The 24,872-nt window shown below is 40.8% G+C and overlaps 1 protein-coding gene across 7 annotated transcripts in view; it reads left to right on the forward strand.

Annotated features, from left to right (window-relative positions):
- The first annotated feature begins 220 nt into the window (after window positions 1-220).
- SPAG9 (sperm associated antigen 9) overlaps window positions 221-24,872 on the forward strand; it is a 142,788-nt gene continuing 118,136 nt past the window's right edge. For 5 of the 7 annotated variants that reach the window (XM_067714780.1, XM_067714781.1, XM_067714786.1 and 2 more), the window contains exon 1: window positions 221-704. In XM_067714780.1, the coding sequence (XP_067570881.1) occupies window positions 402-704 (303 nt within the window). In that variant the 5' untranslated portion in view covers window positions 221-401. The remainder of the gene's footprint in view (window positions 705-24,872) is intronic. The other 2 variants (XM_067714782.1, XM_067714784.1) reach the window with 1 other exon arrangement.

Raw genomic sequence — 24,872 nt, forward strand, 5'->3', positions numbered from 1 at the left:
TCTGGGCGGGCACTTCTCACCACCCTCCTCTCGCAGTCTTTCCTATTGGCTTACGCAACGACCTCGCGGCGCCGAGTGTTGACGCCACGCCGCCTCCGCCGGCGAAAGGTGACGCATTGGTCCCGCCCCCGGCCGCGCCTGGCCTCCCGCGGGGCCCCGCCCTACGGGCCGACGCGGCTCGGATCCCGCCCCGCGGGTGACGTGTGGCGCGCGCGGCTTAGCCGTCCCGGCAGTTGGTGCAGCGGCGGTAGGGCTGAGTGCGCTCGCTTCACCCCTCCCCTCCTCCGTCCCGGGCCCCCACCCAGCAGGGCCCAGCCGCAGCCCTAGCCCCAGCGGCCCGTCCCGTGCGGGCCCTTGTCGTCCCCTCAGCCGGCGACGCCCCGGGCCGGCCGCCCGCCACCATGGAGCTGGAGGACGGTGTGGTGTACCAGGAGGAGCCCGGCGGCTCCGGGGCCGTGATGTCGGAGCGGGTGTCCGGCCTGGCCGGCTCCATCTACCGCGAGTTCGAGCGGCTCATCGGGCGCTACGACGAGGAGGTGGTCAAGGAGCTGATGCCACTGGTGGTGGCCGTGCTGGAGAACCTGGACTCGGTGTTCGCGCAGGACCAGGAGCACCAGGTGGAGCTGGAGCTGCTGCGGGACGACAACGAGCAGCTCATCACCCAGTACGAGCGAGAGAAGGCGCTGCGCAAGCACGCCGAGGAGGTGAGGGCCGGCCGGCTGGGAGTGCGAGGGCCGGGCCCGAGGGCGGGCCGGGGGGCGGGGGTCGCGGTCCGTCTCAGGATGGGAGGCGCGCCGGCCTCCAGGAGGCAGGCCTGAGGCCGAGGCCAGCCGGACCGAGCCCGGCGGCCGCGAGGTCCCGGGACCCCCGGCCGGCGTTGGACGCCCAGGCAGGCTAGTGAGTGTCCAGGAGAAGAGAGTGTGATGGGGGAAGTAAGGCCCGGGGAGGAAGCCACAGCCTGGCCTGAGGGCACCTGGGATTGGCTGAGAGGGAGATTTTAGGGTGTCTGCTTGCCTCTTGTAGTTGAGGGAAGTTTCCGACCACCGTGGGATAGTCAGATGGCGGTTCAAACTTTTACCACGGGCGGGGGGGGGGGCGGGCGCATTTAAACACTACTGCCCTGGATATGTAACTTCCGCTGGTTCCAGCACCTTTCCTGGGGGTTGCTGCTTTGGGAAGTTAGAGATCTCCCTCTTTCGGCCAGTTTCTTGTTGACGTTTTAACCCTATTGAGAAAGAGGTTTTATTTTACGTTTTAAGTGCCTTGGTTGACACTTTGTCAACAGTTAGGTGTTGTATAACAATACTCTGTAAATATGGAGAGTATGCAATTTTATTTTATTGGTATCCCAGATCAAAGCTTTCTTCCTTGTCAGGTGGTAACCTTGGACAGTTCCCTTTAAAAACCCTTTGTTTATTTATAAAGAGGACGGGAACGGGGTGAGGGGCAGGTTGAGGAGGTGTGGGTGACAGTTGGCAAGCCTTTTCAAAGACTACGGTTTACAGGTGCTCTTGGCCAGCTTTTAACTTTAGTGCCTCAGCAGTGTGACCTCGGTGCCCTAACCTTGAGTGAACCTTTTGCAGCTCTGGAGTGCAAGTGATAGGTCTTTGACTTCTTGAGACAGTAGAGGATTTTAGCTTTCAGGATGTGGAGGCATTATTTCTGTGGAACTTATCTAATACATGTGAAGTGTCCTATTCATCTTTGTTTCTTGAGCATCTAGCAAACCTGGTTAAATATATGGTGATTGAAGGAAGCTAAATAACTAATTATTGAAGGAACGACATGTGTATTTCAAAAATACTTGAAAAGTTTTTTTCTTTTTTAAAATAAATAAATTTATTTGTTTTTGGCTGTGCTGGGTGTTCGTTGCTTCACAAGGGCTTTCCCTAGTTGTGGTGAGTGGGGGCTACTCTTTGTTGTGGTGCGCAGGGCTCTTATTGCGGTGTCTTCTTTTGTTGCGGGGCACGGGCTCTAGGTGCACGGGCTTCAGTAGTTGTGGTACGCAGGCTCAGCAGTTGTGGCTCGCGGGCTCTAGAGTACAGGCTCACTAGTTGTGGTGCGCAGGCTCACTAGTTGTGGCACACAGGCTTGGTTGCTCTGCGGCATGTGGGATCTTCCCCGACCAGGACTCGAACCCGTGTCCCCTGAATTGGCAGGTGGATTCTTAACCACCACGCCACCAGGGAAGCCCCAATACTTGAAAAGTTTTAAGGATGTGATGCTCATTTCCTAAGACTAAGTAGTACCACCATTTAAACTTTTTGTCACTTATACCTTTGTACCAGGTCAAATAGTTCTTTTTTTTCTTTCTTTTTAAAAATAAATTTATTTATTTATTTATTTAGGGCTGCGTTGGGTCTTTGTTGCTGCATGCGCGGCCTTTCTCTAGTTGCAGCGAGTGGGGGCTAGTCTTTATTGCGGTGCGCGGGCTTATCATTGCGGTGGCTTCTCGCTGCAGAGCAGGGCTCTAGGTGTGCAGGCTTCAGTAGTTGTGGTGCACGGGCTCAGTAGTTGTGGCTTGCGGGCTCTAGAGCACAGGCTTAGTAGTTGTGGCACACGAGCTTATTTGTTCCATGGCATGTGGGATCTTCCTGGACCAGGGATCAGACCCGTGTCCCCTGCATTGGCAGGTGGATTCTTAACCACTGTGCCACCAGGGAAGTCCCTGTTTTTTTTTTTTTCCTTAAGCTTGACTGTATGATGATTTTTAGTTCTGATTTTGTGATCCATTTGAGTCAAAGGAACGCTATTGAATTTGCCAAACAAAACTGACTTTATTTCAAGAGTATTTCCAAGTATATAGGGAAGGAAGGGTTGAAAAAGAAAATCTAAGGATGGAATCAAAATTTCCACTGGTTTGTTAGCTGTTTACAGAACTGTTTATGGAACGGAGGTTATGTACTACTACTCCTGAGATGACTTGCCATGTCTTCATGCTCAGACAGGTCCTTGCCATTGTGTGGATGTAAATGGAAAGACTGTGGAATTAACCGAATATCCACACAGGTGAGGAACAGGCCCAGCATGACCTGTTACTGCAGATAAAAGAAACTACTCCTTTCAGCCTTAAACTCCTGTCAGTCCATGTAAACGTAGGCAAAATGCCAGGGTCGCACATGCCCAGAAAACCATCTGCCACAGGTTGCAGAATCAGAAAATAAAACTAAGCTGCTAGACTCTGGATTGTATATTAATTTCTTAAGTAAATGACTTGTAAAAAATAGATTATCCAATGACTTTCTTTGTAATTTGTGCTTTTTCAAATATGTCTATAAATTTTCTATAATGAAACCTTTGGGCAAAGGGCCATGATCTGAGAATACAGAACATTGATGTAATGCTAAATGAGCCAACTTCCAGACCACAAATGTGAAACCATCTTGTTATCAGTTTTCATGTAAGATCATAAATCAAGTTTTACCCAAGTACTCAGAAATTCAGTCTCTTTTAGGCCAATATGCAGAAATGATTCTTTGTTTAATTTTCTTTGAGTGTTTGTGGGCTTTAATACAAAGACTATTTCCATAAAGTCTGGTATTACAGCAAAAATGCCTCAGGGTATTTACAGCAAGAATATTTGAAAGTATGGAAATTGACCATCACCTGAGAGAGTTAAGTAAATTCTGAGCACCTTTGTGGAAATTTAGGAGAATGTGTAAATAATGAGGACGTTTTTAGGAGGTGTGAAGTGCTTTAATCTCTTGCTTGCAGGAATTCTCAACAAGGAATCAGGAAGTTAATCTTTATTATAATGGTACTACTTAATTTGAATACCTTCTGTCTTTTTTTTTTTTTTTTTTGATCGTATGGGCCTCTCACTGTTGTGGCCTCTCCCGTTGCGGAGCAGGCTCCGGACGCCCAGGGCTCACGGGCCCAGCCGCTCCGTGGCATGTGGGATCTTCCCGGACCAGGGCATGAACCCGTGTCCCCTGCATCAGCAGGCGGACTCTCAACCACTGCGCCACCAGGGAAGCCCCCTTCTGTCTTTTTAATTGCTTATTTGAATTTGTTGTGTGGAGTTAGCCTGATGGTTTTGAGTCTATAAAAACAATCTGAAGGAGGGCTGATTTTAGATAGATTCGTAACCAGCTTCAAATGCTAATCAAGAAATCTCTCATTTTATAGCTCTCACCATTCTCCCCTTTGGGCTCCCTGCTCCAGCCATGTGTATTTTTTCCATTCTTTAACCAAGTCCTGTCTGATGCCTTTGCCCATGCTGTTTCCTTGGCCTAGAGTGCTTTTCCCTCAGAGCTTCACCCTGGCTAGCTCCTCACTTTTGGCTCAGCTTAAATTTCACTTCTTCTGCTAGACTTTTCCTGTCTACTCTAGCCAGAGTAAGCCTTGTGAATCTATGAACAATTTACCTGTAAATCAGTAATTTAAAAAAAATCTGGAGAGGGAATTCCTTGGCAATCCAGTGGTTAGGACTCAGTGTTTTCACTGCTGGAGCCCGGGTTCAACACCTGGTTGGGGAACTAATCCCACAAGCTGAGTGGTGCAGACAAAAAAAAAAAATCTGGAGAAAGATGTTATTCTTGGGGAAGAATATATTAGTGTTTTTTATTTTTGTTTGTTTTTGTTTTTGTTTGTTTGTTTTTTGCGGTACACGGGCCTCTCACTGTTGTGGCCTCTCCCGTTGCGGAGCACAGGCTCCGGACGCGCAGGCTCAGCGGCCATGGCTCGTGGGCCCAGCCGCTCCGTGGCACGTGGGATCTTCGTGGACCGGGGCACGAACCCGTGTCCCCTGCATCGGCAGGCAGACTCCCAACCACTGCGCCACCAGGGAAGCCCCTTTATGTTTTTGTTTGTGTAAGTTCTGATTCTTTTAAAATAGACATGATTTGTTTTGAGTAATTAAAAAAAAAGAATTTACAAGGTCGTGTTAGTTTCAGATGTACAGCAAAGTGATTCAGTTATACATAGGGAATTTAGTTTCAAAGTGAGAGTTTATTTAGCATGATTGGGTAGAGGGAGATTGCACATAAAAATGAAGATGTACCCTCTTCATCCTCCGTGAGTGGTAGAAGCATATATGAAGAGAGAATATCTTTGCTGGGAAGAAGATGTTGTGATTATGTGACTGCTTTTCTGTGGCTTTTTGTCTGAAAAAGACTGGGGTGATTAAGTGCAGAGATGAGAGATATTACTGAGAATATTCTAATTAACTTTTCCCCAATGAATCACCACTTAAAGATGTAACAAAATGGATGTTTTATATTAAGACTTTAATCAGGTTGTTTTCTTTGGAAGTCTATGAACATGGGAGTGAGTGATAAGATTTGTGGGCAGGAAAGCAGGCATTGGTATTGATTTTTTTAAATTGATGTTATAGTTCTCACTGATTCATAAAAATATTTTAATCAAAAGTTAAGGAAATTAATTTTGATTTGTTTGCAAAATAATTTACAGTGAAAGTTCACTTCTTTAATAAACACTTAAAAAGGAATATTTGAAGTCTTATCAATTTAGTTTTATGATTTATTTTTATCAAGACAGGAGTGAAGAGTACTTTTGAATACTTCAGCTTATATTTGTTGATGGTGGCTATTGAGGACTTAGGATGCTAAAAGTGGAAATTCCCTATTTGCTTCAACATTAAGTTTATTTTGTGTCTTTAGCACAGTTATTTAAATTGGTAATTATGATGTTTATTCAGATTTTTAGCCTTAATTCTATTACTCTAGTGTCAAAAGAAATTTAATTCGCTATTAAGTAGATTATGGGGATTCCCTGGTGGTCCAGTGGTTACAAGTCTGAGCTTCCACTGCAGGGGTCATGGGTTCCATTCCTGTTCAGGAAACTAAGTGGAGCAGTAGGGGAAAAGTAGTTTGTTTATATGCACAGATGATCTGTTAGTAGGTCCATTAGTTGTTAACATTTGACATAAAGTTTTCAAACACTTTTAAAAAGTGAAGTCTCTCTGTGGCACCTGTTCAGTGTTTTTTTTTTTAAACATTTATTTAGGCCGTGCCGGGTCTTTGTTGCGGCACATCGATATTCATTGCGGCCTGTGGGATCTTTAGTTGCAGCATGCAGGATCTTTTTTTAGTTGCGGCATGCAGGCTCATAGTTGCAGCATGCATGTGGGGTCTAGTTTCCTGATCAGGAATCGAACCGTGACCCCCTTCATTGGGAGCGTGGAGTCTTACCCACTGGATCCCAGGGAAGTCCCTGCGTTTGTTTTAAATAGGCTAACTTGATTTTTTCTTCTGTGAAAATTTCACTTGATATATTTGCCACCATATTATTTTCCTTGAAACCAGTATCTTGTGGTATCTTCAGGGAATTAAAGATTTTTGGTCCAAAGGTTGACTGAGGTACTGACTTCATTTCTCTCTTGGTTCAGTTAGAGCAAAGGTCAGCAGCTTTTCAGAATGTTATGTTACCTCTTAATTTCTAAGTTGTAGAATGCTCAAAATACACCTTAGTGCTTCATTGATCTCTGTATGCCCAAATTATTTTGTATATAAAATGAGTACATTTTAAAACACACTTAAAATACATATTTTCATATTTTAAAAATTACCATTGTTTTTTCTTGCAGAACTATTTGAAATAAGCTTCACACTGCCCCTAGTCAGAGTAGATATGTCCTTGCGTCTAGTCAATCCTTACTTCCAGGCACTTTCTGAAATGAACAGTGTATTTGTTCTCTAGGGGAATGTGTGTACATTGGTGGGAGGGGGTGTGTGTTACCTTGTGAAGTGGTAATCAGTTAACCATTGTTTTGCTATTAAGACAGAGCTTACCCTTTACCTTTAGAGATTTCTGAATTTAAGTATCTGAGATACATTATGTGTCCTTGGGATGGTGACATTCATATTTTACTTATTTAAAATCACAAAAGAGACTATGAAAATGGGTAAGGTACCAAGATGGATTAGTAGAGTAAGAACTACTCACTAGATTACTGTGGTATAGAACATAGGTCACTGACCCAATTCGGTGCCTATGTTTGGTGCGTAAGTTTCTTGGACTCCTTAGCTTACCTTTAACTATGCTTTGCTTACTTAAATCACTTGGAACCTTTTGGTTCCCAGGAGAGCTAGTATTAGACTGTAGCCAAATACCTGTTCTTTTGTTCCCTTGACCAATGGTTGGGTTATTTTAAAAACACCTTTTTTTTTTGTCCTGCTCAGCACTCATAATGAATATAGATGTTACCTAAGTAAATTACTAGGTTGAGATAAGAAATATCAGCATAGACCCAGTTTAAAAATGTATGCAATGTGTTTATTCATAAAGCTGACATTTAGGGCCTCCCTGGTGGGGAAGTGGTTGAGAGTCCGCCTGCCGATGCAGGGGACACAGGTTCGTGCCCTGGTCTGGGAAGATACCACATGCCGCAGAGCGGCTGGGCCCATGAGCCATGGCCGCTGAGCCTGCGTGTCCGGAGCCTGTGCTCCGCAACAGCAGAGGCCACAACAGTGAGAGGACTGCGTACTGAAAAAAAAAAAAAAAAAAAAAAGCTGACATTTAGAAATATATGTGTGTAGGGCTTCCCTGGTGGCGCAGTGGTTAAGAATCCGCCTGTCAGTGCAGGGGACACAGGTTCGATCCCTGGTCCGGGGACATCTCACATGCCGTGGAACAACGAAGCCTGTGTACCACAACTGCTGAGCATGTGCTCTAGAGCCCACAAGCCACAACTACTGAGCCCGCGTGCCACAACTACTGAAGCCTGCACGCCTAGAGCCGGCACTCTGCAACGAGAGAAGCCACCACAATGAGAAGCCCATGCACTGCAACGAAGAATAGCCCCTGCTCGCCGCAACTAGAGAAAGCCTGCACACGACAACGAAGACCCAATGCAGCCAAAAATAAATAAATAAGTAAATGAATTTATATATATATATATATAAAAAGAAATATATGTGTGTAAATTCTATATATTTTGAAGTTTTGGCCAGTGATATTTTGTTATTAGCTTCAATACAAGTCTGTGGAATTCACTTAAGAATTCTGGTGTCTGCATACAGACTGAAAGTGAGGAATGGAAAAAGATATTCCATGCAAATGGAAATCAAAAGAAAGCTGGAGTAGCAATACTCATATCAGACAAAATAGACTTTAAAATACTGTTACAAGAGATAAGGAAGGACACTACATAATGATCAAGGGATCAATCCAAGAAGAAGATATAACAATTGTAAATATATATGCACCCAACATAGGAGCACCTCAGTACATAAGTCAAATGCTAACAGCAATAAAAGGAGAAATCGACAGAAATAATAATAATATAATAATAATAATAATAGCGGGGGACTTTAATACCTCAGTCTCATCAATGGACAGATCATCCAGACAGAAAATCAATAAGGAAACACAGGCCTTAAATGACACATTAGACCAGATGGACTTAGCAGCCGAATACACTTTCTTCTCAAGTGCGTACAGAATGTTCTCCAGGATAGATCACATCTTGGGCCACAAATCAAGCCTCGGTAAATTTAAGAAAATTGAAATTATATCAAGCATCTTTTCTGACCACACGCTATGAGATTAGAAATCAGTTACAGGAGAGACTTCCCTGGTGGTCCAGTGGTTAAGAGTCTGCATTTCCAATGCAGGGGGCGTGGGTTCCATCCCTGGTCGGGGAAACTAAGATCCCACATGCCGCACGACATGGCCAAAAGAAAAGAAGAAAAAAAAATCAATTACAGGAAAAAAACTGTTAAAAACACAAACACATGGAGGCTAAGCAATATGTTACTAAGCAACCAGTGGATCACTGAAGAAATCAAAGAGGAAATAAGAAAAAAATACCTACAGACAAATGATAATGAAAACAGGATGGTCCAAAACCTCTGGGATGCAGCAAAAGCTGTTCTAAGAGGGAAGTTTATAGCAGTACAATCTTATCTGAGGAAACAAGAAAAATCTCAAATAAACAACCTAACCTTACACCTAAAGCAACTAGAGAAAGAGGAACAAACAGAACCCAAAGTTAGTAGAAGGAAATAAATTGTAAAGATTAGAACAGAAATAAATGAAATAGAGACAAAGAAAACAATAGCAAAGGTCAGTGAAACTAAAAGCTGGTTCTTTGAGAAGATAAACAAAATTGGTAAACCTTTAGCCAGACTCATCAAGAAAAAAAGGGGGCAGGGCTCAAATCAATAAAATTAGAAATGAAAAGGGAGCAGTTAAAACTGACACAAAGGAAATACAAGGCATCATAAGAGACTACAAAAAGCAACTATCATGCCAATAAAATGGACAACCTAGAAGAAATGGACAAATTCTTAGAAAAGCACAACCTTCCAAGACTGAACTTGGAAGAAATAGAAAATGTCAACAGACCATGCATAAGTACTGAAATTGAAAACAGTGGTTAAAAGACTTCCAACAAACAAAAGTCCAGGACCAGATGGCTTCACAGGGGAATTCTAGCAATCATTTAGGGAAGAGTTAACACCTACCCTTCTGAAACTCTTCCAGAAAATTGCAGAGGAAGGAATACTCCCAAGCTCATTCTATGAGGCCACCATTAGCCTGATACCAAAACCATAGAAGATATCACACACACACAAAAAGTACAGGCCAATATCACTGATGAACATAGATGCAGAAATCCTCAACAAAATACTAGCAAACCGAATTCAACAATACATTAAAAGGATCATCTACCATGATCAAGTGAGATTGATGACAGGGATGCAAGGATTGTTCAATATCCACAAATCAATCAGTGTGATAAACCAGATTAACAAAGTGAAGAATAAAAAGCATATGATCATCTTAATTGATGCAGAAAAAGCTTTTGATAAAACCCAACACCCATGATAAAAGCTCTCCAGAAAGTGGGAATAGAGGGAACTTACTTCAACATAATAAAGGCTGTATATGACAAACCCAGCTAACATCATTCTGCACTGTGAAAAGCTGAAATCATTCCCTCTAAGATTGGGAAACAATCCTATTTACCATCACATCAAAAAGAATGACAGGTTTTGGTAACTACAGATGTGATGGGAATAGGGAAAAATAAAGTATGGATAAAAATGGGTCCAGGCATCGGGAAGCTATGGTTTCCCAGTAGCTGCTTTAGTCATTAAAGCCTAAATGTCCATTCTCTTAATCACACGTCTGAATTTCTAAAGTAGCAGTATTTTGATTCATCCCTCTTGTTAAGTGTGCTGATAGGATTGTCCCTTCAAAACCACAGACCCAAGGGCCAGGTTTTGGGCAGGGAGGCTCTTGCCTACCAGACCTGTGGAGACATCCCACCGCCCCCTCCACTGCCTTGCAGGGTAGGGTGTAGTAACATCAGACTAGACATCAGGACAGTAAATCCCAGGGTTTGCTTAAGGGGTAGTATGGTGATAACTCAGTTGGTTTACACTTCTAATAGAAGCCCATGTAATCTAAAATAAAACTGCCTATATCAAGTAAAAAAAAAAAAAAAAAAGAATATAATACCTACGAATAACCCTACCTAAGGAGACAAAAGACCTCTACTCTGAAAACTATAAGGCACTGATGAAAGAAATCAGAGATGACACAAACAGATAGAAGGATATACCGTGTTCTTGGGTTGGAAGAATCAGTATTGTCAAAAGGACTATATTTCCCAAGGCGATCTGCAGATTCAATGCAATCCCTATCAAATTACCAATGGCATTTTTCACAGAACTAGAACAAAAAATTCTAAAATTTATATGGAAACAAAAAAGACCCAGAATAGCCAAAGCAATTCTGAGAAAGAAAAGTGGAGCTGGAGGAATCAGGGTCCCTGACTTCAGACTGTACTACAAAGCTACAGTAATCAAAACAGTATGGTACTGGCACAAAAATGAAAAATAAATCAATGGAACAGGATAGAAAGCCTAGAAATAAACACATGCACCTATGGTCAATTAATCTATGACAAAGGAGGCAAGAATATACAATGGAGAAAAGGCAGTCTCTTCAATAAATGGTGCTGGGAAAACTAGAAAGCTACACATAAAAATATGAAATTAGAACACTCTAACACCATACACAAAAGTAAACTTGAAATGGATCAAAGACCTAAATGTAAGGCTGGACAGTTTAAAACTCTTAGAGGAAAACATAGGCAGAACACTCTTTGACATACATCGCAGCAATATCTTTTTTGATCCACCTCCTTGAGTAATGAAAATAAAAACAAAAACAACTGGGACCTAATTAAACTTAAAAGCTTCTGCGCAGCAAAAGAAACCATAAACAAAACGAAAAGGCAACCCACAGAATGGGAGAAAATACTTGAAAACAAAGTGACCAACAAGGGTTGCTACGACACAGTCAAAAAATGCAGCTCTAAATAGACAGTTCTCCAAAGAATACGTACAGATGGCCAAAGAACACATGAAAAGATAGTCAACATCACTAATTATCAGAGAAGTGCAAATCAAAACTACAGTGAGGTAATACCTCACAGCAGTCAGAATGGCCTTCATCAAAAATCTACAAACAATAAATGCTGGAGAGGGTGTGGAGAAAAGGGTACCCTCCTACACTGTTGGTGGGAATATAAATTGGTACAACCACAATGGAGAACAGTGTGGAGGTTCCTTAAAAAGCTAAAAATAAAACTACCATATGATCTAGCAATCCCACTCCTGGGCATATATCTGGATAAAACCAGAATCTGAAAGGATACATGCACCCCCACATTCATTGCAGCACTGTTTACCATAGCCAAGACATGGAAGCAACCTAAATGTACATCAACAAAGGGATGGGCAGAGAATATATGGTACATATATTTAGTGGAATATTAGCCTAAAAAAAGAATGAAATAATGCCATTTGCAGCAACATGGATGGATCTAGAAATTATCATACTAAGTGAAGTAAGTCAGACAGAGAAAGACAAATATATGATATTGCTTAAATATGGAATCTAAAAAATGGTATAAATGAACTTATGTACAAAACAGAAATAGAGTCACAGATGTAGAAAACAAACTTATGGTTACCGGGGGGGAAATGGGGGGAGTGATAAATTGGGAGACTGGGATTGGCATATACACACTACTATATATAAAATAGATAACTAATAAGGACTTACTGTATAGCACAGGAAATACTCTCTAATGACCTATATGAGAAAAGAATCTAAAAAAGAGTGGATATATGTATATGTACAACTGATTCACTTTGCTGTGCAGCAGAAACTAGCACATTTTCAATCAACTGTACTCCAATAAAAATTAAAAGAAAAAATAATAAACAGTACATTTTAAGGGAAAAAAAAGAATTTTCGTGTCTAGTAGTTTGGCATAGTTCTGCTGAATACGTTTGAACGGAGCCATGGGAATTTACATGTTAATACAGTAGAGAAGTTTCTAAGTTGAGGATCTAGAATTATTATTGGGAACTTTAAAAATACCATTTTTATTTTTTAAGAGGAAGATGGTGAATTAACATTTTTGAGTACCTGCTCTGTATCATGTACTCTGCTACATACTTTATTTTATTATTATTATTTATTTTGTGGCTGCGTTGGTTCTTTGTTGCTGCGTGCAGGCTTTCTCTAGTTGTGGCGAGCAGGGGCTACTCTTCGTTGCGGTGCATGGGCTTCTCATTGCGGTGGCTTCTCTTGTTTTGGAGCACGGGCTCTAGGCGCATGGGCTCAGTAGTTGTCGCTCACGGGCTCAGTAGTTGCGGCACACCGGCCCTAGAGTGGGCAGGCCTCAGTAGTTGCAGCGTGTGGGCTCAGTAGTTGTGGTGCATGTGCTACAGTAGTTGTGGTGCACAGGCTCAGTAGTTGTGGCTCGTGGGCTCTAGAGCGCAGACTCAGTAGTTGTGGCGTACGGGCTTAGTTGCTCCGTGGCGTGCGGGATCTTCCTGAACGGGGGATCGAACCCATGTCCCTTGCATTGGCAGGTGGATTCTTAACCACTGCGCCACCAGGGAATTCCCCCCTTTTATTTTTGAGGTCAGTAAACTTTTTCAATAAACCACCCCCAGCTTTTTATTAGGAAAATTTTCAAAAATACAGAAAAATGAAAAGTTTGTTTATTATCTATATATTTGTTACCTGGATTCAGTAGTTCTTTTATTTATCTACCTACACACCAGATACATACGACAAAATATATATATACATATGCATATTTTTAAATTGTTGAACCATTTCAAAGTAAATTGCAGATGTTATGACACATCACCCTTCAGTACTTAAAGTAATTATCCTAAAAATGAAAGCATTGTACCATATAACCACAATTTTATTTACATAGGAGAACATTTTTTAATATCTAATATTCCATTTGAATTAATGTTTAGGAACAGAGTACATGTCAGTTATAGAGGTAAGTTAATATTTTTATAGTGAACTAATGTCACTCATCTGGAAGGAAGAAACGATTGCAGTTTAGCTACTTTTCTGTAAGAAATTTAAATCTGAGATTTATAAAACAAAATTGGTTAAAAATTTTTATTTAAGATTATAGTATAAAAATACCATGGATTATTTTTCCCCTTTGAAATTTAGAGATGCAGAAATTGAGAAACTACCCTACATTTAATGTTTTCTCTAGTAACTTTTTTTACCTTGTTTCTGACTGCTTACCTGCTCCACTAGGATTTATAGAGCCCGAGAAGAAGTTTTTCCTTGTAATTTGAGGTCCTGCTGATTGGATTCTCCACAGGGGATGGGTCTAGGATTTTTGTGATTCTGGATTCTGTTATTGTCCTTTAAAATGTATTTTCACTTGCTTTTCTTGCAGGTATCTTTTAATGGCTGGGCAGAAACTCCATGATCTTCTAGTTCTTTCCTATCCCGTTCCCATAGGTAGATAAACAGGAGACATGAATAATCAGAAAGAACAAATATATATTGAGCCAGGCACTGTTCTAGACTCTGAGAATGTGGCCACAAACAGATCAGACAAGTAAGGTAGCCCTTGCTTTCTTAGAGTTTATATTGTAATAAAGAATAAACAAACCAGTTAATTACAGATTGTAATAGGTGTTACACGGGAAATAAAAAAGGTGAGGTGATACAGAGTAAAGAGGCAGGCACTTTATTTATTTATTTTTTTGCGGTACGCAGGCCTCTCACTGTTGTGGCCTCTCCCGTTGTGGAGCACAGGCTCCGGACACGCAGGCTCAGCGGCCCTGGCCCACGGGCCCAGCCGCTCCGCGGCATGTGGGATCTTCCCGGACTGGGGCACGAACCCGCGTCCCCTGCATCAGCAGGCGGACTTTCAACCACTGTGCCACCAGGGAAGCCCTAGGCAGGCACTTTAGATGGAACAAGCAAGTTTATAAAAGGGAAGCTGTCCATGCAGGAAATAATTCATCTCATTATTTAGATATGATGAGTAATTATTTAGATATGAAACTTTAGGTATAATAGAATTTCTCCTACTCATATTCTTTTTTTGTTCATTTTAATTTTTATTTTATTAGTTATTTATTTACTTTTGGCTGCATTGGGTCTTCGTTGCTGCATGCAGGCTTTCTCTAGTTGCGGCGGGCAGGAGCACTCTTTGTTGTGGTGCACGGGCTTCTCATTGCGGTGGCTTCTCTTGCTGCGGAGCACAGGCTCTAGGCACGCAGGCTTCAGTAGTTGTGGCTTGCAGGCTCTAGAGCGCAAGCTCAGTAGTTATGGCGTGTGGGCTTAGGTGCTCTGCGGCGTGTGGGATCTTCCCAGACCAGGGATTGAACCCGTGCCTCCTGCATTGGCGGGCAGATTCTTTTTTTTTTTAAATCTCATTTTTTGTGGGTAATTCTTTTTTTAATTATTTTTGGCTGCGTTGGGTCTTTGTTGCTGCATGTGGGCTTTCTCTAGTTGCCGCGAAAGGGGGCTACTCTTCCTAGCAGTGTGTGGGCTTCTCATTGTGGTGGCTTCTCTTGTTGTGGAGCACAGGCTCTAGGCACACGGGCTTTAGTAGTTGCAGCATGCAGGCTCAGTAGTTGCAGTACACAGGCCATAGAGCATGCGGGCTTCAGTAGTTGCAGTGCGTGGGCTCAGTAGTTTCGGCACGTGGGCTCAGTAGTTGTGGCTCGCGGGCTCTAGAGTGCAGGCTCAGTAGTTGTGGTGCACAGGGTTAGTTGCTCTGCGGCATGTGGGATCTTCCTGGACGAGGGATCAAACTGGTGTCCCCTGCATTGGCAGGCGGATTCTTAACCACTGTGCCACCAGGGAAGTCCCAGCCTACTCATATTCTTAAAAATTCACAAAAGTGATGGAAATGCCAAGGCGATCCAGTAGTTAGAACTATGTGCTTTCACTGCTGAGGCACAGTTTCAATCCATGGTCGGGGAACTAAAATCCTGCAAGCCGCATGGCGCAGCCAAAAAATAAAAAAATAAAAAATAAAACCAAGTAAGAAAATTCACAAAAGTGAATAACTCTCATAAATGCATTTCTTCTATTTTCTGTCTTACACGTTCTCATACTTGACTTCTCAGCAACATTTGACTCTCTGGCTCACTCTTTCTTTAAGAAACATTATATTTTGGTTCTCTGAAATCTCTTGGTTTGGTTCTTTGAAATCTCTTGATTTTCCTCTTACTTATCTGACCACTCTGTGGATTCTTCTTAGTCACATTAGCTTTGGTGTTCCTTGGTGCTCTTTCTAAGATCCCCGTAAATTCCCACTCTGCACACTGCGTAGCTCATGTTATCCATTCTGATCAGTTCAATTTACCATTTGTTGAGTACTTCAAAATGTGTATCTCATTCATTCATTTAACAGATATTTATTGAGTGCCATCTGTATGCCTGGTACTGTATCTGTTGGGGATACAGTGGTGAGTAAAACAGACAAGATTCTTCCTTCACGGAGCTGACAGGCTATTAAGAACAGCCTGTTAAGGCTAGATCTCTCCCTGGGGTTTCAGATCCGTATTACTGTTGTTTATTGGACATGAATGTCTCCCGACATGTCCAAAACTGAATTTAACTTCCAGGCTTTCTCATTCTCTGTTCCCAGTCTTCGTGAGGGATACCACTATATACCTAGCCAGATACCAGGTCACCATTCTTAACTGTTCTCTCTCCTTCATCCCCATTGCTGCCTTCTTTTGTTTTCAACTTTTAAATGTGTCTGGAATCTCTTTACTTTTTTTCAAATCTATTTTTACTACTCTGAAGAGCTAGAACTTCTTTCATTTACACTGAATACCAGGTCTGGCACATAGGAAGTAACCATTGAAAATTTCTTTTTTTCTTTTTTAAAAAAAATTAATTAATTTATTTATTTTTGGCTGCGTTGGGTCTTCGTTGCTATGCGCGAGCTTTCTCTAGTTGCGGTGAGCAGGGGCTACTCTTCATTGTGATGCGTGGGCTTCTCATCGCGGTGGCTTCTCGTTGCGGAGCACGGGCTCTAGGCGCTCGGGCTTCAGTAGTTGTGGCACTTGGGCTCAGTAGTTGTGGCTTGCAGGCTCTAGTGTGCAGGCTTAGTAGTTGTGGCCCATGGGCTTAGTTGCTCCACGGCATGTGGGATCCTCCCAGATCAGGGCTTGGACCTGTGTCCCCTGCACTGGCAGGTGGATTCCTAACTACTGTGCCACCAGCGAAGTCCCACTGAAAATTTCTGAATAAATGATTGTACAACTGAAACTGTCCTATAACTGATCTGTCTGCTTCCCATATTGCCAGCCTATAAACTGTCCACCACACTGTACCTGGATCTCTCCAAAATGGCAGATCATTTCCGCACTTAAAAGCCTTTAGTGGCTCTGTCTAAAGTTCTTGAAATGACTAAAGTTTTTAATGTACAGGGCCTTGTAATCTGGCCGCTCCTTATTTTACCAGTCTAATCTTTTCCTTTTAGAGCCATACTGAATACCTTGAGTTTGTTATGCAAAAGGCATTCTCTCCAGGCGTTCTTAAAAGCTGCCTCTTTGCTTGGCACTCCTTTCTCTTCTATTACCTGGATACCATTATTCAAGTTTCAATTCAGGAATGCCTTTTATGACACCCAAGTTTGGATTGTACCCATTTTATGTCTTCCCACAGCATACTGTCCTCTCATAGTACTTTCAGTGTTTTACCTAACTAACCTATTGCTTTAATTCCCCCACTAAACTACTGGGATGCAGTAGGTATTAGATATTTGTTGGTTGGTTGGATGGTGGATAGATAAGTATGCTAAAGGTCGAATTGCAAAGCCTAGCTGTTTAAAATTCTCTTTTGTGCATTCAAGTTATTGTCCTTACTGTTGGAGCCAAGTTATGCTAAATAAAACTTCCAAAAAGTTCCAGGAAGTTCTTCAATAAGTCCTTTGACTTAGGCATATACAGAAAAAGTGGCTTCTCCTGAGTATAGTTATTACAGACACTTTACCTACATTGTCCTACATAGTAGATGGTCTAGAAATATTTAGGCATTTTAAAAATTGAAATATTAAGATCATTGGAACTATTGTCAGAGTATTGTAGAGATTGCTTCTGCATTAGCAAAGATTGGCCTAGGTGATCTTAAAAGTCATGTTAGCACCATGATTCTCTGGTTGTCTTTTTTTCTTTTTGGCTGTGCTGTGTGGCTTGTAGGATCTTACTTCCCCAACCAGGGATCGAACCCATGCCCCCTGCAGTAGAAGCACAGAGTCCTAACCACTGGACTGCCAGGAAATTCCCTCTCTGATTTTTTTTTTTCCCTCACAGCAAGAAATTTGGAGATGGGAGTGCTGGCATCAAAGTCCAGGCCAAGACTCTGAGACCTCTTGTAATATACTTCATGGTTAAAAAGTAGTTTTCAGAACTCTGGACATCAAGTCTGCTTTCAAGAGAAAAAGAGGGGAGAACAAGTGGTGTCAACCACATCTGTTTTCTCTTCGTCTGCTCAGGCTGCTATCACAAAAATACCATAGTTTAAGTGGCTGTAACAACAAATATTTATTTCCAACTGTTCTGGAAGCTGGGAAGTCCAAGGTCATTGTGCTGGCAGATTTGGTATCTGATGAGGACCCACTTCCTGGCGGTGTTCTCACTGTGTCCTCACATGATAGAAGGCTCTGATTGTTTTTTAATTTATTTTAGCCACAAATATTTATTTCTAAGTTACTGGTTGAGAAATAATTTCTTCTATCTGAATAAACTTGCTGCAGAAATGACAGTTAAGTGCCAAAACTTAATTTTTACTTAGAACTTTTGATAGACATTTCTAATTAGGATACAGCAATAGTACCTTATAGTAAAAAATAAAATGGTTAGTAAAACAACATTGATATTTTTGAAGACAAGTTTATTCTGAAGAATAGTAAACATTTATTTCTTAGGCATTGAGATCTATATTGATTAAAAGCATCTTCTAGGCTAATATGGTGTAAATAAACTTTCTAATTTTTTTTTTTTTTTTTTTTGGCGGTACGCCGGCCTCTCACTGTTGTGGCCTCTCCCGTTGTGGAGCACAGGCTCCGGACGCGCAGGCTCAGCGGCCATGGCTCACGGGCCCAGCCGCTCCACAGCATGTGGGATCTTCCCAGACCGGGGCACGAATCTGCGTCCCCCACATCGGCAGGCGGACTCTCAACCACTGCGCCACCAGGGAGGCCCAAACTTTCTAATTTTAATTGTCAGACACTCAATTTAAATTTTTTTTCAGTTACTTTGTTGCCCTTGCCTCATTTTTTGGTAACTGCTGCCTATTCAAAAACAAATAACTTTTAAAAAGTTAAACAGGTTGCACAGAATTGTGGAATCAAATAAATAGGCTTTTGTAAAACCAGAAAAGTAACTTTTTAAAAAGACTAGTGTTTGTCTTTGGTTCTACTGTGAAAATAGTCTACTTGTACTTGTTGCTGTGATTTGATTTGGGAAACATTTGACAGAAATTACCCACTCATCTGTTGCTCTGCTTAGCAAGTACTGTATGTACAAGATGCTAAAAGCCTAAGTCAACTTGCGGGACACTTCACAGAGACAGGGTGGCATTTAACTGAGTTATGTGTCACTGAGTCAAAGTATGGGAGGTTTGAAAGTGTGTGATGTATTCAGAGAATTACAAAACATAATATTTATTTTTTTGATATATTTAAGTAGTAAATACTAGTTATCCATATGTTCTTTAAAAAATACACACATTCTTCTGTGTATTTACATAGGTGAGTGACAAGAACTGAGGTTGAATAGCTAATTAGGAGTCAGAAAGTAAAGGACTGTGCTGTCAAGTTTGGCTTTTTTTTTCCGGCCGTGCCGTACGGCCCATGGGATCTTAGTTCCCCAACCAGAGATCGAACCTGCGCCCCCTGCCTTGGAAGCTCAGAGTCTTAACTACTGGACCGCCAGGGAAGTCCCTGCATTTGTTTTAAATACGCTAACTTGATTTTTTCTTCTGTGAAAATTTCACTTTATATAGTTGCCACCATGTTTTTTCTCCTTAAATTTTTTTTATTGTGGTAAAATATACGTAAAAAATTTTGCCGTTTTAACAGTTTTTTTTTAAAGATTTTTGATGTGAACCATTTTTAAAGTCTTTATTGAGTTTGTTACGATATTGCTTCTGTTTTATGTTTTGCTTTTTGGGCCTGAGGCATGTGGGATCTTAGGTCACCAACCAGGGATTGAACCCGCACCCCCTGCATTGGAAGGTGAAGTCTTAACCACTGGACCGCCAGGGAAATCCCCCGTTTTAACAATTTTTAAGTGTATAATTAAGTGGTATTAAGTACATTCACATTGTTACGCAACCTCACCACCCTCCATCTCCAGAACTTTTTCATCATCCCAAATTGAAGCTCCATAGCCATGAAACAATAACTCCAGTTTCCTCCTTCTCCTACTCCCTGGAAACTACCATTCTATTTCTGTCTGAATGAATTTGACTATCCTAGGACCCTCATATAAATGGAATCATATAATATTTGCCCTTTTATGTTTGACCTGTTTTACCTAGCATGTTTTTAGAGCTCATCCATTTTGTAGCATGTATCATAATTTCATTCCTTTTTAAGGCTGAATAATTTTCCATTATGTGTATATAGAAGTCTCTTATTAGATATACGATTTACAAATATTTTCCCCCATTCTGTGGGTTGTCTTTTTACTTCCTTTCTTTTTGTTTGTTAGTTTGTTTAAATTTATTAATTTATTTATGTAGCTGTGCCAGGTCTTAGTTGTGGCATGTGGGATCTTCGTTGCGGCATGCAGGATCTTTAGTTGTGGCACAGGGGATCTTTAGTTGTGGCATGCAGTCTCTTAGTTGCAGCATGCGGGAACTAGTTCCCTGACCCGGGGTCAAACCCAGGCCCCCTGCATTGGGAGCAGGACAAATTCTTGGAAAGGTACAACTGTCCAGGACTGAACCAGGAAAAATTAGAAAATATAAAAAGAGCAGTCACAGGTAATGAATTTGAAACTGTAATTAAAAATCTTCCAACAAGAAAAAAAAAATGTCATGAAGAACCTAGGGGTAAGACAGGAATAAAGACACAGACCTACTAGAGAATGGGCTTGAGGATATGGGGAGGGGGAATGGTAAGCTGTGACAAAGTGAGAGAGTGGCATGGACATATATACACTACCAAACGTAAAACAGATAGCTAGTGGGAAGCAGCCGCATAGCACAGGGAGATCAGCTCGGTGCTTTGTGACCACCTAGAGGGGTGGGATAGGGAGGGTGGGAGGGAGGGAGACGCAAGAGGGAAGAGATATGGGAACACATGTATATGTATAACTGATTCACTGTTATAAAGCAGAAACTAACACACCATTGTAAAGCAATTATACTCCAATAAAGATGTTAAAAAAAAAATCTTCCAACAAACAAAAGTCCAGGACCAGATGGCTTCACAGGTGAATTTTATCAAATATTTAGAGAAGAGTTAACACCTATCCTTCTCAAACTCTTCCAAAAAATTGCAGAGTGAGGAACACTCCCAAACTCTTTCTATGAGGCCACCATCACCCTGATAGCAAAACCAGACAAAGGTATCACAAAAAAAGAAAATTACAGACCAATATCACTGATGAACATAGATGTAATAATCTTCAACAAAATACTAGCAAAAAGAATCCAAGAACACATTAAAAAGATCATATACCATGATCAAGTGGGATTTATCCCAGGGATGCAAGGATTCTTCAATATACACAAAACAATCAGTGTGATATGCCATATTAACAAATTAAAGAATAAAAACCACATGATCATTTCAATAGATGCAGAAAAAGCTTTTTACAAAATTCAACACCTGTTCATGATAAAAACTCTCCAGAAAGTGGGCATAGAGGGAACCTACCTCAACCTGATAAAGGCCATATACGACAAACCCACAGCAAACATCATTCTCAATGGTGAAAAACTGAAAGCATTTCCTCTAAGATCAGGAACAAGACAAAGACAAGGATGTCCACTCTTGCTACTATTATTCAACATAGTATTGGAAGTCCTATCCACGGCAATCAGAGAAGAAAAAGAAATAAAAGGAATACAAATTGGAAAAGAAGTAAAACTGTCACTGTTTGCAGATGACATGATGCTATACACAGAAAATCCTAAAGATGCTACCAGAAAATTATTAGAACTAATCAATGAATTTGTTAAGGTTGCAGAATACAAAATTAATGCACAGAAATCTCTTGCATTCCTATGCACTAACAACAGAAGATTAGAAAGAGAAATTAAAGAAACACTTCCATTTACCACTGCAACAAAAAGAATAAAATACCTAGGAATAAACCTACCTAAGGAGGTGAAAGACCTATACTCTGAAAACTATAAAACATTAATGAAAGAAATGAAAGATGACAGAAACAGATGGCGAGATATCCCATGCTCCTGGATTAGAAGAATCAATATTGTGAAAATGACTATACTACCAAAAGCAATCTACAGGTTCAGTGCAATCCCTATCAAATTACCAGTGGCATTTTTCACAGAATTAGAGCAAAAACTTATATTTGTATGTATGTAAACACAAAAGACAGAGCCGGAGAAAGAAAAACAAGAGCTGGAGGAATCAGGCTTCCTGACTTCAGACTATACTGCAAAGCTACAGTAATCACGACAGTATGGTACTGGCACAAAAACAGAAATATAGATCAATGGTACAGGATAGACAGCCCAGAGATAAACCCACACACCTATGATCACTTAATCTATGACAAAAGAGGCAAGAATATACAATGGAGACAAGACAGCCTCTTCAATAAATGGTGCAGGGAAAACTGGACAACTTCATGTAAAGGAATGAAATTAGAACATTACCTAATACCATGCACAAAAATAAACTCAAAATGGATTAGAGACCTAAATGTAAGACCGGACACTATAAAACTCTTACAGGAAAACATAGGAAAAACACTCTTTGACATAAATCACAGCAAGATCTTTTCTGACCCATCTCCTAGAGTAATGAAAATAAAAACAGAAATAAGTGAATGGGACCTAATTAAACTTAAAAGCTTTCGTACAGCAAAGGAACCATAAACAAGACAAAAAGACAACCCACAGAATGGGAGAAAATATTTGCAAATGAAGCAACAGACAAAGGATTAATCTCCAAAATATACAAACAGCTCATGCTGTTTGTATATGCAGCTCAATATCAGAAAAACAAACAACCCAATCAAAAAATGGGTGGAAGACCTGAATAGACATTTCAGCAAAGAAGACATACAGATGGCCAAGAGGCACATGAAAAGATGCTAAACAGCGCTAACTATTAGAGAAATGGAAATCAAAACTACAATGAGGTATCACCTCACACCAGTTAGAATGGGCATCATCAGAAAATATACAAACAACAAATGCCGGAGAGGGTGTGGAGAAAAGGGAAACCTCTTGCCCTGTTGGTGGGAATGTAAATTGGTACAGCCACTATGGAGAACAGTATGGAGGTTCCTTAAAAAACTAAAAACAGCACTACCATATGACCCAGCAATCCCACTACTGGGCATATACCCAGAGAAAACCATAATTCAAAAAGACACATGTACCCCAGTGTTCATTGCAGCGCTATTTACAATAGCCAGGACATGGAATCAACCTAAATATCCATCGATAGATGAATGGTTTAAGAAGATGTGGTATATATAATGGAATATTACTCAGCCATAAAAAGAAATGAAATTGGGTCATTTGTAGAGATGTGGGTGGACCTAGAGACTGTCATACAGAGTGAAGCAAGTCAGAAAGAGACAAACAAATATTGTATATTAACGCATATATGTGGAATCTTGAAGAATGGTACAGATGCAACTATTTGCAGGGCAGGAATAGAAAGGTAGACGTAGAGAATGGACGTGTGGACACGGGGGAAGGGGGATGTGGGATGAATTGGGAGATTAGGTTTGACATAAATACACTACCATGTGTAAAATAGATAGCTAGTGAGAACCTGCTGCATAGCACAGGGAGCTCAGCTCAGTGCTCTATGATGGCCTGGTTGGTTGGGATGAGGGGGGAGGGAGGTCCAAGAGGCAGGGGATGTGTGTATGCATATGCATGATTCACTTTGCTGTGTGGCAGAAACTAACACAACATTGTAAAGCAATTATACTCCAATAAAAAAAATAAAGTGTATCTTTAATACTGTACATACTAATGTATTTATAGTGAAATCATATGATGTTGCAGTTCGTTGGGGGAAAAGAGGATGAATACAGATACAACAAGATTTGCTGTGTGCTGATAATTGTTGAAATTCGGTGGTGGTATGAAGGGGTTTATACCATTTTTCTCTCCATTTTAATGCACTTTTGAAAATTCCCATTAAACATTTAAGAAAATAGAAAAACAGCTGTCAAGAAATGATTATTCACTATTTTTTTCTTTGTAGACATTTTCTAAATGTTCTTCAATAATATTAGTCTTTTTCAGGATGACATTTTCTGATTATTTTTAGTAATAGAAGAATATTTTCATAACAGAGTCAGGTTTGAAATAAACCACATTGTCAAGCTTTAAGATCTGCAAATTAATGTCAGAAATGTAAACTATTGATTACATGCCTATAGAAGCACAAAACTGTAAAACAAAGTCAGTAAAGAATTACTTGGCTAATGTAGCCGACTTCATTGTTCTGCAGTTTTTCAAGCTTTATCAGTGTGGTAATCAATTCCTGCTTGATAGCCTCTGTCTTAGGCCAGTGAGTTTCTCTTCTTGTGTTTTTGGGTAAGACAGTAGAAAATGAATTGTTCTCTGTTTGCTGTGGTGATTGGTCACAAGGACTATAAGGAATATAAAATACACAGATGCAAGAATAGTGAACTCATGTTGAATAAATGGTTGCGTTCTACTGCATTTATACAATTAGGCATGATATTTTGGGCAGTGAGTAAAATTCCTTCACATGGGATACTTGTTTGGCTATTATTTCATCTAATGGTTTATTTGTTTTAATTTACTTATTTTTCTTGTTTACAGACAAAATATTACATGCTCTTATAGAAAAAAGAAATAAAACAAAACAGAAACATTACTGAAATACTTCTAGAATCCTGCCTGTTAGAGAGCTTACTACTAATGGCCTGATACACAGTCTTTCAGATACTTTTTCATATGAGTATATTTTAAATTAATGAAATCATAATGTATGTAGTATGTTGTAACATGACTTTATTATTTTTTAAAAAAATATTCGCTTATTTATTTGCCTGCACTGGGTCTTAGTTGCAGCATGTGGGATCTTTGTTGCCGCGTGCAGGATCTTCAGTTACGGCATGCGGGATCTTTTAGTTGCGGCATGTGAACTCTTAGTTGCGGCATGTGGGATCTAGTTCCCTGACCAGCGATCGAACCCGGGCCCCCTGCTTTGGGAGCACAGAGTCTTAGCCATTGGACCACCAGAGAAGTCCCTACATGACTTTATTTTTAACTGATAAGACATCTGGGACATCTTTCCTTGTCCACACTGAGCAGTTGGATCATAGCCACCTGTAGGCAAAAGGTAGTTAGGAATTGGTTTGAGACCTCAAGGGGAGTTTGAAAGTCAAGGCCCA

Source organism: Pseudorca crassidens, chromosome 19, assembly GCF_039906515.1.
Source record: "Pseudorca crassidens isolate mPseCra1 chromosome 19, mPseCra1.hap1, whole genome shotgun sequence".
NCBI classification, from domain to species: domain Eukaryota; kingdom Metazoa; phylum Chordata; class Mammalia; order Artiodactyla; family Delphinidae; genus Pseudorca; species Pseudorca crassidens.